The sequence below is a fragment of the Rhinoraja longicauda genome, unplaced genomic scaffold (genome assembly GCF_053455715.1).
Source record: "Rhinoraja longicauda isolate Sanriku21f unplaced genomic scaffold, sRhiLon1.1 Scf001431, whole genome shotgun sequence".
NCBI classification, from domain to species: Eukaryota; Metazoa; Chordata; class Chondrichthyes; order Rajiformes; family Arhynchobatidae; genus Rhinoraja; species Rhinoraja longicauda.
This window is the reverse complement of record NW_027602646.1, coordinates 17,448-31,000: the sequence shown is the minus strand read 5'-3', so window position 1 is coordinate 31,000 and position 13,553 is coordinate 17,448. Positions and strand designations below refer to the sequence as shown.

Genomic DNA, 13,553 nt, shown 5'->3' with positions numbered 1-13,553 from the left:
TGTATTGCCATTGACTAGATCTGGAGGAAACCTCTCACCAATACTCTAACACTGACCCTACTGAGCATATTCTTTCATCAGAACTGTGCAGTACAGTGGTGCAGCTGGTAGAGCCACTCACTGCCTCACGGTGCCAGAGACCGAGGGACTTGTTCCTATGCTGTACTGTTCTATGTTCAATGTGATCATCTTATCTCGTGGCAGGTTTACCTGATAAACCTCAAGCGGCGTCCGGACAGACGGGAGAGGATGGTGCAGGCCCTGTACGAGCAGGAGATCACCTGCAAGATCATAGACGCCGTGGACGGCAGGTCAGTCAGCTTCCTTTGCAGATGTACCCGTCCCAGGGGAGATCACCTTAAATTGGCCTTGGAGCAGCAAGTCAGAAAACTGACTGCCCTTTTCATCATATCATATCATATATATACAGCGCGGAAACAGGCCTTTTCGGCCCACCAAGTCCGCGCCGCCCAGCGATCCCCGTACATTAACACTATCCTACACACACTAGGGACAATTTTTACATTTACCCAGCCAATTAACCTACATACCTGTACGTCTTTGGAGTGTGGGAGCAAACCGCAGATCTCGGAGAAAACCCACGCAGGTCACGGGGAGAACGTACAAACTCCTTACAGTGCAGCACCCGTAGTCAGGATCGAACCTGAGTCTCCGGCGCTGCATTCGCTGTAAAGCAGCAACTCTAATGACCAAACCGCCCTCACGTTCCTCTCACTGGGAGGTGCGAGAACTCCTGCTGTGACTGGGAGGGGAGCTGGACTCTACGTGGCATTCCCCCTCCAGCCATCGGTACCAGAAGCAGCTTGTCACTCGTTGTGGGCCCTCGCTGCGTGCCAGTATTTGAACGACCAACACGCGTACGCAAATTTATTCTCTAAGGTATCACAAAATGCTGGAGTAACTCAGTGGGTCAGGCAGCATCTCAGGAGAGAAGGAATGGGTGACGTTTCGGGTCGAGACCCTTCTTCAGACTTCAGTCTCGACCCGAAACGTCACTCATTCCTTCTCTCCTGAGATGCTGCCTGACCCGCTGAGTTTTAAAAAAAATATTATTTTTATTGATTTTTCAAATAACATACAAAAACATTTAACATAACATAAAATAACATAACATAACAAGGCACATCAACAGCAAGGTCACTTTTAGGCACCTAAAGGCATTTTAAATATAAAGGAAGTAAGGCATGTTTCTGCTATAGTACATGTTTATATATATACTAGAAAAGAGGGCCCGTTGGGCCGTCCCCACACCCCCCATTCTCTCCTCCCCCAGCCCCACTCTTACTCTCGTTGGGCCCGTCCTCCTGATCTGTGTATGTCAAGTGACCACTATAGCCTTTTTTTTTTTTTTTCCCTAATCAGATGTTTTGTTTTGTTTTCCTAATCAGATGTGCAGCACTTTGGTCAACGTGGGTTGTTTTTAAATGTGCTATACAAATAAAACTGACTTGACTTGACTTGACTTGACTTGCAATAACAAAAAAGACTTCTTGGAAGCTTTTCGAAACAATGTAGCCGTCACAAGCTGAAAACTAAATCCTTTTCTGGAAACTTTTGGAAACAAATGTAGCCATCACGCGCTGAAGCCCCTTCAAGAAAAGGGTTAGAAATGAAAATTTAAACTTTAATATCTCTCTAGCTTTAAAAAGGTAGCTTCAATTGGTGTACCGTCTTGGAGGAGTAGGGTTTGTAAGTTAAACTTCGGAATCTTCCGTACATACACACATACATACGAACGCAGAGTTTTAGTATTATATAGATAGATAGATAGATATATAAACTGAGTTACTCCAGCATTTTGTGATACCTTCGATTTGTACCAGCATCTGCAGTTATTTTCCTACACTTATTCCCTAAGAACTCTGATGAGGTACAGTATATAATATCATGTTCCACTACTTTGTGATTGAGTTACATAGTCAAGATCGGATCTGGATTTGGCATTGGTATTTTTTTATTATTAATTATGTGTATCTAGATACAATGAGAGACTTTTGTTTGCATTCATACTCATGAAAAGTATGATTTACATGAATGCAATCAAGCCATACACAAGAACAACAGGTAAAGCAAAGAGAAAAATACTAGCGTGCAGAATAGATTGCTGCTGCATTATAATGCCCAATTCCAGACAACATGTCCACAGTGAGGTAGGCTGGAAGATTGGAACTACACCCTAGTTTATGGGAAGCTGGGAGACATTAGGTTTAGTATTGTCACTGTATTGAGGTACAGTGAAAAGCTTTGTTTTGTATGCTATCCGAACAGATTAGCTACACTATAAATAAATACAATCAAGTCAAACTCAAGTACAACAGATAGAGCATAGGGGAAGCTACAGAGAGCAGAATACAGTTCTCAGCATTGTAGTCCATCAGTTCCATAAGCAAAGTCCAACGTCCGCATTGGGGTAGAGTTGAATCGGACAGTACCCAAGTGCATGGAAGAACGGTTCAGAAGCCTGATAAAGGGGGGGGGGGAGGGGAGGTGGGGAAGCTGTTTGTGAGTCTGATGGTGTGCGCTTTCAAGCTTCTGTATTGCCTGCCAGACAGGAGCAGGGAGTCGAAGGAGTGACTGGGATGAAAAAGATCCTCAAGGATTTAGGTTTATGCCAACTAGCCTCAGCTGGGGGCCTATTATAAGAACTCAAAAATAAGTTATGATGCCCTTGGAAGGCTCTGTGCTGTGGAAAATGTAAACATGGCTCTGGTTCTGGGCAAGACTGGGAATTGGTTTTGATTGTCTCCCAGAAAGAATGAATGCCTGGAAGCAAAAATTCTGCAAGAAGAACAGAAAACGAAGAGGATAAATATCTTATTATCATCAGTTGTTGAAAAACACAACCCCTCAGATGGGTTTCTCTAGCTTTGTTGCCCTGCCCCTTTCTACCACAAACATTTCACCCACCCTCTTCAATTCACTTATGTCCTGAGCTGGCGCCTGAAAAAAAAGAAAAAATAGTTTTTTGGCAATGATGGACGAGACCGCAGCCCAGATTGCTTGCTGTGGGGGGAATACTGAATTAGTTTGTTGCTGGTCGAGAAAGTATGGTAGCAATTTTGGAAACCAAGTGCACCTTGGGCAAACTAACCATGGTGCCAAGTGAGGAAAATTAAGCCAAGATCAGAATTTTCTTGTTTTAAATTCTAGTCATGTGTGACTGACTGTTTTATTGTGTTTGAGATCATATATGCTGTTTTTAATTTAATCTGACTGAAACGTGAAAAGGAATGTGTTGAGTGACCAAATTTAATTTTCTTGATCAATCAATGAAGACTGAATTTAATTACTTTCCTGTGGTCACTTTAACCACTCTGCTCTTGGGGGATCTGGCTGGTTTCCTATTGATGTCTTCTGATACCATGGGAGCCCTTTATGAAGAGGGAGTTTTGGTTTTCACCAGCCAGTGAAGAGTTGGTGCCTCTTGGCCTCTTGCCTTTAACTAGCACCCCCCCCTCCCCCAACTTCACCTACTTCACTCAATGGAAGCTACTTCTCTTTTGAATTTAACAATGTTCCCAGGCATGACTCCTGCTCTCCATTTCATGGACATTAACTCTGATCAATTCAATCAATTGAAAGATACGGCATGGAAAAAGCCCCTATTGGCCCACTGAGTTCACACGAGCCATCATCATACCAGTTCCTTGTTTTCCCACTTTCGCACTCACTCCTTAAACACTCGAGGCGATTCACTCGAGGCCAATTGACCCACCAATCCGCATGTCTCTGGGATGTGGGAGGAAACCTAAGGACCCGGATAAAACCCATGTGATCACTTGGAGAACTTGCAACCTGCACGCAGACCGCAGCCAAGGTCAGGGTGGAACCCAGGTCTTTCATGCTCTGAGACAGCAGCTCTACCAGCTGCACCACTACTGTATGAAAGAACAAATCACTAATACTAAAGAGCAGGTTTTGGTGCTTCGTATATCTGGGAAGTTGAAGAAATTGGCAGAACATGAAGAGCAGATTGGAATGTGAGCTCACCCTTGCAAGCTACATGTTGGATTCTTCTCAGTAACTGAGTTCCTGCATGAAGTTCCCAGTTTGCACACCTTTATCTCTCTCACCGACCCAGATTTGGTGCCCACTGGGACATTCTCCAAAGTGTGTGCGTGTCCTGCACACTCCAGCCAAGTGCCCACTCTTTTCCCCTAAGCTTAGAAACTGATTGTTGACAGACGTTGTAGAACTGTTGGGGAGCTGGACCCAAAGCAGTTGCTGTACTCATCTGACACCAACGCCCAAGCACATTTTAATTTAGGTTAGGAACGTAAGCGGTCTCTCATTAATTCCTAACGCAGTGGGATGTGTGAAGCTTTTCTGTAAAAAGCCATTGGAAAGGAGCCGGCACAGTACAGAGCAGGGGTGAATCTATGAATAACTGGTCTACATTTTGTTTACAGCTCTTTGCATAGTCTAAGAAATAAGCAGCATTAATATGTTGAAGTCCCCAGGGCCTGATGGGTCCATTCCAGGTTATTGAGGGAGGCAAGAGAGGAGACTGCAGATCTTGATATCATATCATATCATATATATACAGCCGGAAACAGGCCTTTTCGGCCCTCCAAGTCTGTGCCGCCCAGTGATCCCCGCACATTAACACTATCCTACACCCACTAGGGACAATTTTTACATTTACCCAGCCAATTAACCTACATACCTGTACGTCTTTGGAGTGTGGGAGGAAACCGAAGATCTCGGAGAAAACCCACGCAGGTCACGGGGAGAACGTACAAACTCCTTACAGCGCAGCACCCGTAGTCAGGATCGAACCTGAGTCTCCGGCGCTGCATTCGCTGTAAAGCAGCAACTCTACCGCTGCGCTACCGTGCCGCCCAGATCTTTGTATCCTGTCTGGCCACAGGCAGGGTCCCAAAGTACGACAGAGTAACCACAATCGATCCTTCACTTCAAAAGGGAAATAGGGATAATCCAAGAAACTATAGGTCGGTGAACCTCAAATCACAGGCAAGCTGTGAACTGGATTCTTCAGGATATGATTTACTCACAGCTGAAGAGAATAGGCCCATAGAGTCAGTCCGCATGACTTTGAGCGTGGCAGGGCTTGCTTTATAACCTTGACTGAATTTTTTGAGGAGATGACAAAGGTGGTTGACAAGGGTACAGCGGTGGATGTAGTCCATGTGGATTTTCAAAGGGCATTTGAGAAGGTCCCCCGTGGTAGGCTGATCCAGAAGATCCAAATTGACTTTGGACTTTGGATTCAGAACTGCCTTTAAGCATAGAAGGCAAAGGGAAGTGTTGGAAGGATATTATTCTGACTGAAGCTCTGTGACCAGTGGTGTTCCTCAGCGATCAGCGATGGGACCTCTGTTGTACGAAATGTTGATAGTTTAGGCTTATTATTGTCACATGTACCGGGGAAAAACTTGGTTCTGCATGTTGGTTTGTAAGTTTGCAGGCGGTATAAAAATTGGTGGAGTTGCAGACAGTGAAGAAGGCTGTCAAAGGATGCAACAGGATATGGGTCAGTTACAGAAACGCGAAGAGAAATGGCAAGTGTGAGTTGTTACATTTTGAAGACCAATTTTAAAGGGAAAGTACACGGTTAATAGTAGCGTTGATCCCTCGACAAAGGGATCTTGGGATCTAAGGTTGGACAAACTTGGATTATTTTCTCTGGAGCATCAGAACCTGAGGGGAGACCTGATAGAAGATCATAAATTATGCGAGGCTTAGATAGACATCAGAACCTTTTACCCAGGGTGGAAATGAAAAGATCAAAGGACGTAGCTTTAAGGTCAGAGGGAGGGGGAAGGAGGCGTGTGGGGCAAGTTTTTTTATACAGAGTGGTGGGTTCCAGGAACATGTTGTCAGAGGTGCTGGTGGAGGCAGATATGATAGTGGCATTTATGAGGCTTTTAGATAAGCAAATGATTTTAGAGGGAATCAAGAGATATGGATCATTTGCAGGCAGAGGAGGTTACTTTACCTTGGCATCACGTTCGACATGGACATTGTGGGCTAAAGGGCTTGGTCCTGTGAGGTACTGTTTTATGTTATGTAAATGTAGTAAAACACTCGGGGTGTTGTCCTGTCAGGCCTGCCAACTTTAACCAGGCAAGGTCCCACTTCAATCTCTTGTTGGTTGAGGACTGACCTTTGGTCACGATGAGAACATATCGCTTGGCTTCATGTTGAAGAAGCAGAATATTCTCAATACTGCCATCTCATCCAAAGGTTGAGCCTCCTGCAAACAGTGTATCTGAGAGTGTTGCCACTTTCACTCTGTGGGCTAATGTGTACCTTTTACTTTAAAGCATTATCTCTTACTGACATTTTTTACCTTGATTTTGTCTCCACAGTGCGTTCAATAGTAGTACGTTAAATGCTATGGGAGTTAGCATGTTGCCGGGATATTTTGACCCATACTCTGGCAGGACTTTGACCAAGGGAGAAATTGGATGTTTCCTTAGCCATTATTCCATCTGGAAAGAGGTTTGCATCTTTGACATGATGATTTTGTACCCTGATTTAACTTTTTTCCCCCTAAAATCTGGTATTCAAAGCTTTATGTCTTTCAGGAGCAGAGGAGTTGCCCGTACAATTTCATTTCAAATCTTGCTTATATCCATGGTTTTTTTTTATGATGGAGCACACCAATACACTGTACTAGCATCTCTAAAAAGTTAAACGCACGGTTTCATTTTCTGGTAATCTGATATGTATGTTCATTAATCATGTGTGCCGGCACCTTTTTGACTGCAAGAAAAAGCACTGGTTAGATCGCTAACACATATCTATCATTAGTGGTAGTCAGTGGGCATGGTATGCAGTGATTTGACCAAGTATGGGTGTCTCCACTGTAGACGGTTCTGACTCATGGTTCAAGTATACAGATTGTGTGGCTCCTGGCACTCAGCTGAATCCTTAACCAAATTACTGTTTAGTTTAGTTTAGAGATACAGCGCGGAAACAGGCCCTTCAGCCCACCGGATCCACGCCGACCAGCGATCCCCGCATATTAACACTATTCTACACACACTGGGGACGATTTTTACATTTACCAAGCCAATTTACCTACATACGTGTGTGTCTTTGGAGTGTGGGAGGAAACCGAAGATCTTGGAGAAAACCCACACAGGTCATGGGGAGAAAGTACAAACTCTGTACAGACAACACCCCGTCCGTAGTTGGGATCGAACCCGGGTCTCCGGCGCTGCATTTGCTGTAAGGCAGCAACAATACTGCTGCAACACTGTGCCGCCCATTCTTCTTATGCCAGTCTTCATTTCAGTAGGCACTCCGCCACAGAGTCCACCGTAGACTAATCTACTTAAGAAATCCTGGACAGGATGAATGGGAATAACTTATTTTGTTTTGAGAGGCCAACAAATAGGGTTTCTTAGATCTGAGGCATCGGTACTCACTGCCTCTTGGTGCCCGTTCACATTGTGATCTTATTGAGAGGCGGAGTTATAAGTCAGCTATTCTCCAAACTGGGGGAAAATAAAGGATGGTATTTTAATGTGATTGCAGGTTGTGGATCGAAAGCTGAACAAAGCTGTGGTCTTCGAAGATGATGTGAGGTTTGAGGGCCACTTTAAGAGGAAGCTGACAAGATTACTACGTGACGTTGAGAACGTGGCTTTAGAATGGGACCTGATGTAAGTGCACATTAAACGTATCTGTAAGCATTTGAAGCAGGTATGCTGGTTTGATCCCAATGCCCTGGGAATGTTGCCTGGTTTTCAGTCTCTCCAGGTCTCTGGATGAATGAGCAGTTTACACTGTTGTGATCGTACAGCTACCTCAGCCTGTGCGACAGGGTTTTAACTTTCTATTCACAATATCCCTCAATGCCCATGGAAATGTTGCCTACGTCATCCAGGCCAGACCAGAAACAAGGATATATTTCCTTTCCTAAAGGGAACTAAATGGATATTTAACTACAATCAGATGCTGTTACTGACATAAGCATTCCACTTCCAAACTTATTTGAATTGAAATTTCCCAATTACCATAATGTAGTTATAACTCCATATTAATAGTCGAGGCCTTGGGTTTGAGTTTGAGTTTAGTTTATTTTCACGTGTACTGAGGTACCATGGAAAGCTTTGGCTGCATGCTAACCAGTCAGCGGAAAGAGAATACATGCTTACAACCGAGCCAGCCACACTGTAGATACATGATACTCAAGTGACGCAGCTGGTAAAGCTGCTTCCTCACTGTGTCAGAGGCCCCGGTTCGATCCTAACCTCGAGTGCTGTCCGTGTGAAGTTTACAAGTAACCGTGTGGGTTTCCTCCGGGCGCTCCGGTTTCCTCCTGCATTCCAAAGACGTGGGGTTTGTAGGTTAATTGGCCTCATCAAAATGCTCCGCGTGTGCAGGGAGTGGATGAGAAAGTGGGTTAACACAAGACTTGCGTGAATGGGCAATTGATGGTCAGCATGGACTTGGTGAACTGAAAGGACTGTTTCCATGCTGTATCCCTGAACTAAACGAAACCCCGACAACTTAACACTGTACTACCAGAGTCCACCATTGTCCAAATGCTTATAGATTGGCTCTCTTTCCCTCCCTGCACGTGGGCATGTGTTTATCACTCCTCATTTTCTTCCCTTTGACTCAGTTCCCTTTCCATCCCATCTCCCTCTCAAATTCACGTAGGGAGGTAATTATTATTAGCAGAGGAAATGTTGTCACTTGATGTGCCATTGCAGGAGGTAGCAGGCTGCGTTTCTGGAGTGACCCTGCAATGGGGGCTATTGGATTTCACTCCAAGGAAGATCCTTTTTCAAGCACATGGTCCTGAAATAAGCAGAACTTTGTCATTGAATCACTGGCCAATATTTTTTCCCTCTCAGAGAACCGCTGTAAACATGAAAGGCAACAGCTCAGACAATTGAGATAACGATGGCAGGGATACCTCCCCAAGGTCTTTGAGACAGTAATTCAATTCAGCTGATGATATCCTGCTCTATGAATGGAGCAAGCATCTAATTCTCACTTTATACATACTGACCTCCACATTGTTCCATACAGGACACAAAGTACTGGCGTGACCTAGCAGGTCAGGCAGCATCTCTGGAGAACATGATCAGGTGACGTTTCGGGGTTGAGACCTTTTAAGACTGGTTGTGAAGAAGGATCTGGACTCGAAACATCACCGATCCACGTTTTCCAGAGATGCTGCCTGACCTGCTGAGTTACGCCAACACTTTGTGACGATTTTGTAAAACCAGCATCTGCAGTTGCTTGTGTCTCTATTGTTCTACATCTCTTTTTAGTGTACCTTCTGAGATTAAGACAGCAAGGACTCTTGATGTAGCGAGGCATCTCAGCCATTCCCAATCCAGTCTCCTCCCTGCTCCAATAACCAGACCCTTTCAATGAGTTTCACTGACGATTAGCAGCGACATCATCAATTAGCATTTATATAGTACTTTTAATGCAATAACATGCTCCAAGACACTGCGCAAGGATCCCTTAAAAAATATTATCATTGAGCCAATTAAGAAAACATTGGGCTAGATTAAGGATAGGTTTTATGGTATCACAAAATGCTGGAGTAACTCAGCAGGTCAGGCAGCATCTAGGAGAGAGGGAATGGGTGACGTTTTGGGTCGAGACCCTTCGTCAGATTTAGGTTTCATGGAGTCATTGGGTGGTACAATGCGGAAACTGGTCCTCCAGCCATCTCATCTGTGCCGACCATTTTGCCCATCTATACTAATCGCATTTACGTGTCAGTCTGTACACATCTTTTATAGTGTATGCCTTAATGGAGGAAGTAAATGGTGGAACAGTTTGACGAAGGAAAGTTCGGAGATTAGGGCCAAAGGCGTGTGAATGCAATGGTGATAAATCAAACATGCACGAGGCAGGAATTATTCATTCATGCCACAAACAAAACATATTAAGTCTTTGGTGTCCTTGGTAATTGAAAGACACAGCACAGAAATAGGGGCTTTGGCTCACTGAGTCCATGCCGACCATTGGTCACCTGTACACACTACATGATCCCACTTTCTCATCCACTCCTTACACACTAGGGGCAATTTACAGAGGCCAATCAATCTACAAACCCACATGTCTTTGGGACATGGGAGGAAACCGGAGCACTCGGAGGAAATCTACACGTTCACAGGGAATATGTGCAAGTTTCACACAAGCAGCACCTGAGGTCAGGATCGAACCCGAGTCCCTGCCGCTGTGAGGCAGCAGCTCGCGTCTTAAACCTCAGGAAATGGCTTCGCTCTGTAGCGCGCAGGACCACGGTAGTTTGCGAATCTACCACAAAACCTTGCATTATGAGAAAATCTTAATTTAAAAAGTGGGCACTTGGTTACAATCAAGTATTAAGTTTAACGAATGCAACATTTCATTTTTCCAGCTACCTTGGTCGTAAACTGGTCAATCCCAGTCAGGAAGAGGCCATGCCAGGTATCCGTAACCTGGTAGTGGCCGAGTATTCGTACTGGACCCTGGCCTACGCCATCTCACTGCAGGGGGCCGAAAAACTGGTCAACTCTCAGCCACTGACAAAGATGCTGCCTGTGGATGAATTCCTTCCTATAATGTATGACAAGCACATAAAGTGAGTCCTCCTTAATTAATTGGAAAGCATTCTGACTGGTTTAACAGAGCCAAATGGCATTTAAGAGGTTTTTAGATAGGCACATGGATATGGCGGGTATGGATCAGTGGAGATTAATTTAGCACGGCGTCATGTTTGGCACGGACATCAAGGGCCCAACCACCTGTCCTACACAATAGGACACAAAGTGCTGGAATAACTCAGCAGGTCATGCAACAAAGTGAGACTCAAAAAGCTGGAGTAACTCAGCGGGTCAGGCATCACCTCTGAAGAAAAGAAATAGGTGATGTTTTCATTTGAGCCCCTTCTTCAGACTGAGAGTCAGGGGAGAGGGAAACTAGAAAAAGCTGGAGTAACATAGCGGATCATGCAGCATCTCTGGAGAACATGGATAGGGATGTTTCAGGTCGAGACATTTCTTCAGACTGATTGGAGAGGGGGGGGGGGAAAGAATGCTTCTTCCCCTTTACAATCCACTACGGCCCGAAACCTAACCATGTTCTTCAGAGATGCTGCCTGACCTGCTGAGTTACTCCAGCACTTTGTGTCCTTTTAGGTATTAACCAGCATCTGCAATTCTATGTTTCTACACCTGTTCCTGCATTGTACTGTTCTATTTTCCAAGTCTGACAGGTTTTTTGTTCATGGAAATGCATGTGACACATTCCCCTGGGTAAGTCCATGTTATTTTTCCCAGAATTGTGTATTCAAGGGTGCCTGACTGATGTTTTCCAGCTGAATTCAATGAACACCAATTGGCATAAATCACCATTAACAGAAACACTATCAGATTGGTTTTAAAGACTTAATATTGGAGAAAGGATTTATTGACTGAGTGTTTTGAGGCCTCGGGCAAGCTTACGTTGGGACATGCTGTGAGGAATCTTGATGTCAACACCAAGAATGCCCAGGGGGAAGCAATAACCTGATGCATGATAGGAATTTGTGTGGAAAGTACAGAGATACTCCTGAATAAGAGGTACAAAAAAGGTTGGATTAAACAGAGCAAGTAGAAAGGTGAAAGTGAGGGTAGCGTGGGCAATTGGATAGCAAACTTCCCCTGGGATACCACACAAATGTACTGGTATAAAGGCATGGGCTTGGCCTTGCAAGGGCGTGGGCCGAGCCACTGGCATTGGCCACACCGTCAAGCACAAAGAGGTTCGTAGAACAGGTCGGAGTCCCTGTGGGCCGAGGTGGACAGGCCACGTCGCAAAGAGCGAAGGGGACCCGGCATGGGGGGGCTGCCGAGAACAAAGGGGGAACCTGGCGTGGGGGGGCTGCCGAGAACTAGAGGGACCGGTGGTGGGTGGGGAACGAGGAAGGGACCAACAATATTTCACAGTACTTTGTTGGGACTTTGTGGTGACTCTTTTGTGTTCTGTGTATGCAAAAACAAAGAATTCACTGTACCTTCATGGTACACGTGACGATAAAGTATCTATCTATGTACAGAAATACAAAGATGAGATTTCCCTCTCTGGCTGGAAGCTTGCTCACCCTTACGACAGAACAGACAGACAGTCAAGGTGCCTCCACTCTCCACAGAACGATAACTGCGTGCTGAGTTTTTCCAGCACTTTATGTTTCTGGTTTAGGGTTAGCCACATGATCTGCAGTGGTCTCGTTCCTCTCTCTCTCTCTCTCGACGCTTCAAAATGTGTGAGCTGTTAAACAAGGAAGCAGAAGGCCAGGGAGATATGTAGAGGGAAAGGAATGTGAAGTAACAACCACAGCCATCATAACCAGTGTTCCAGAAAACAGCTGCAACTGTTGGAACTGATGCAATAAATTTCAGCGTGTTTTTAGAGTGTGGGAATACATCAGAGAATGAATATTCCTCATGTTCTCCTGCTTCATTCTCTACGTGACCAGGTCCCTGTCACTCTGGCTGTCACCTCAGCTTGGAGTGAGAATGCGGCCAAAGTCTTGAACAGTAACATGTGAAACAGTTATCATCAAGTTATGTAAAGGAAAACTAAGATATTGGTTATGACAAGACCGTGCTTCAAGCACATCGACAGGAAGAGGGCTCCATTGGAATTAGCTTTCCCTCTGCCAATTACACCTTCCATGAGGACTGTGTTTTTTCCAACACAGTTTATATAAGAAAATAACTGCAGATGCTGGTACAAATCGAAGGTATTTATTCACAAAATGCTGGAGTAACTCAGCAGGTCAGGCAGCATCTCAGGAAGACTGAAGAAGGGTCTCGACCCAAAACGTCACCCATTCCTTCTCTCCTGAGATGCTGCCTGACCTGCTGAGTTACTCCAGCATTTTGTGAATAAATTCCAACACAGTTTAGTGTCTCTGCTTGTTAAAAATATTCTTAACTGCCCAGAAATCAGCAGCATTTTCTGGATTATCCAGTGGAGAGGATGTTTCCACTAGTGGGAGAGTCTAGGACCAGAGCCCAGAGCCTCAGAATTAAAGGACAGACCTTTAGAAAGGAGGAATTTCTTTAGTCAGTGGGTGGTGAATCTGTGGAATTCATTGCCACAGAAGGCTGTGGAGGCCAAGTCAATTAATATTTTTAAGATGAAGATTGACAGGTTCTTGATTAGTACGGGTGTCAGGGGTTATGGGAAGGCAGGAGACTGGGGTTGAGAGGGAAAGATAGATCAGCCATGATTAAATGGGAGAGTAGACTTGATGGGCCAAATGGCCTAATTCTGCTCCGATAACATGAATTTATGCGTTTGTTCCCTCAGGATGGAGAGCTGGAACTGTTATCGTGGCCTCAGAATAAAGGGTCTAATAGCTTGGACAGAAATAAGAATGCCTTTTGTCAGTGTGGCTTGTGAATCTTTTGAATTCTCCACCTCCAGCCTGTCATTGAGTATATTCAAACAATAGACAATAGGTGCAGGAGTAGGCCATTCGGCCCTTCGAGCCAGCACCACCATTCAATGTGATCATGGCTGATCATTCTCAATCAGTGCCCCGTTCCTGCCTTCTCCCC

General features: G+C 44.9%; 1 protein-coding gene across 1 annotated transcript in view; it reads left to right on the top strand.

Annotated features, from left to right (window-relative positions):
* Positions 1-204: 204 nt before the first annotated feature.
* The window catches only part of LOC144591677 (procollagen galactosyltransferase 1-like), a gene marked incomplete at its 5' end in the record, with an annotated part of 30,215 nt that continues 16,866 nt past the window's right edge, over positions 205-13,553 (top strand). Inside the window, 4 exons of the mRNA XM_078395719.1 lie at positions 205-311; positions 6,354-6,486; positions 7,528-7,655; positions 10,385-10,588. Coding sequence (XP_078251845.1) covers positions 205-311; positions 6,354-6,486; positions 7,528-7,655; positions 10,385-10,588 — 572 coding nt within the window. The remainder of the gene's footprint in view (positions 312-6,353; positions 6,487-7,527; positions 7,656-10,384; positions 10,589-13,553) is intronic.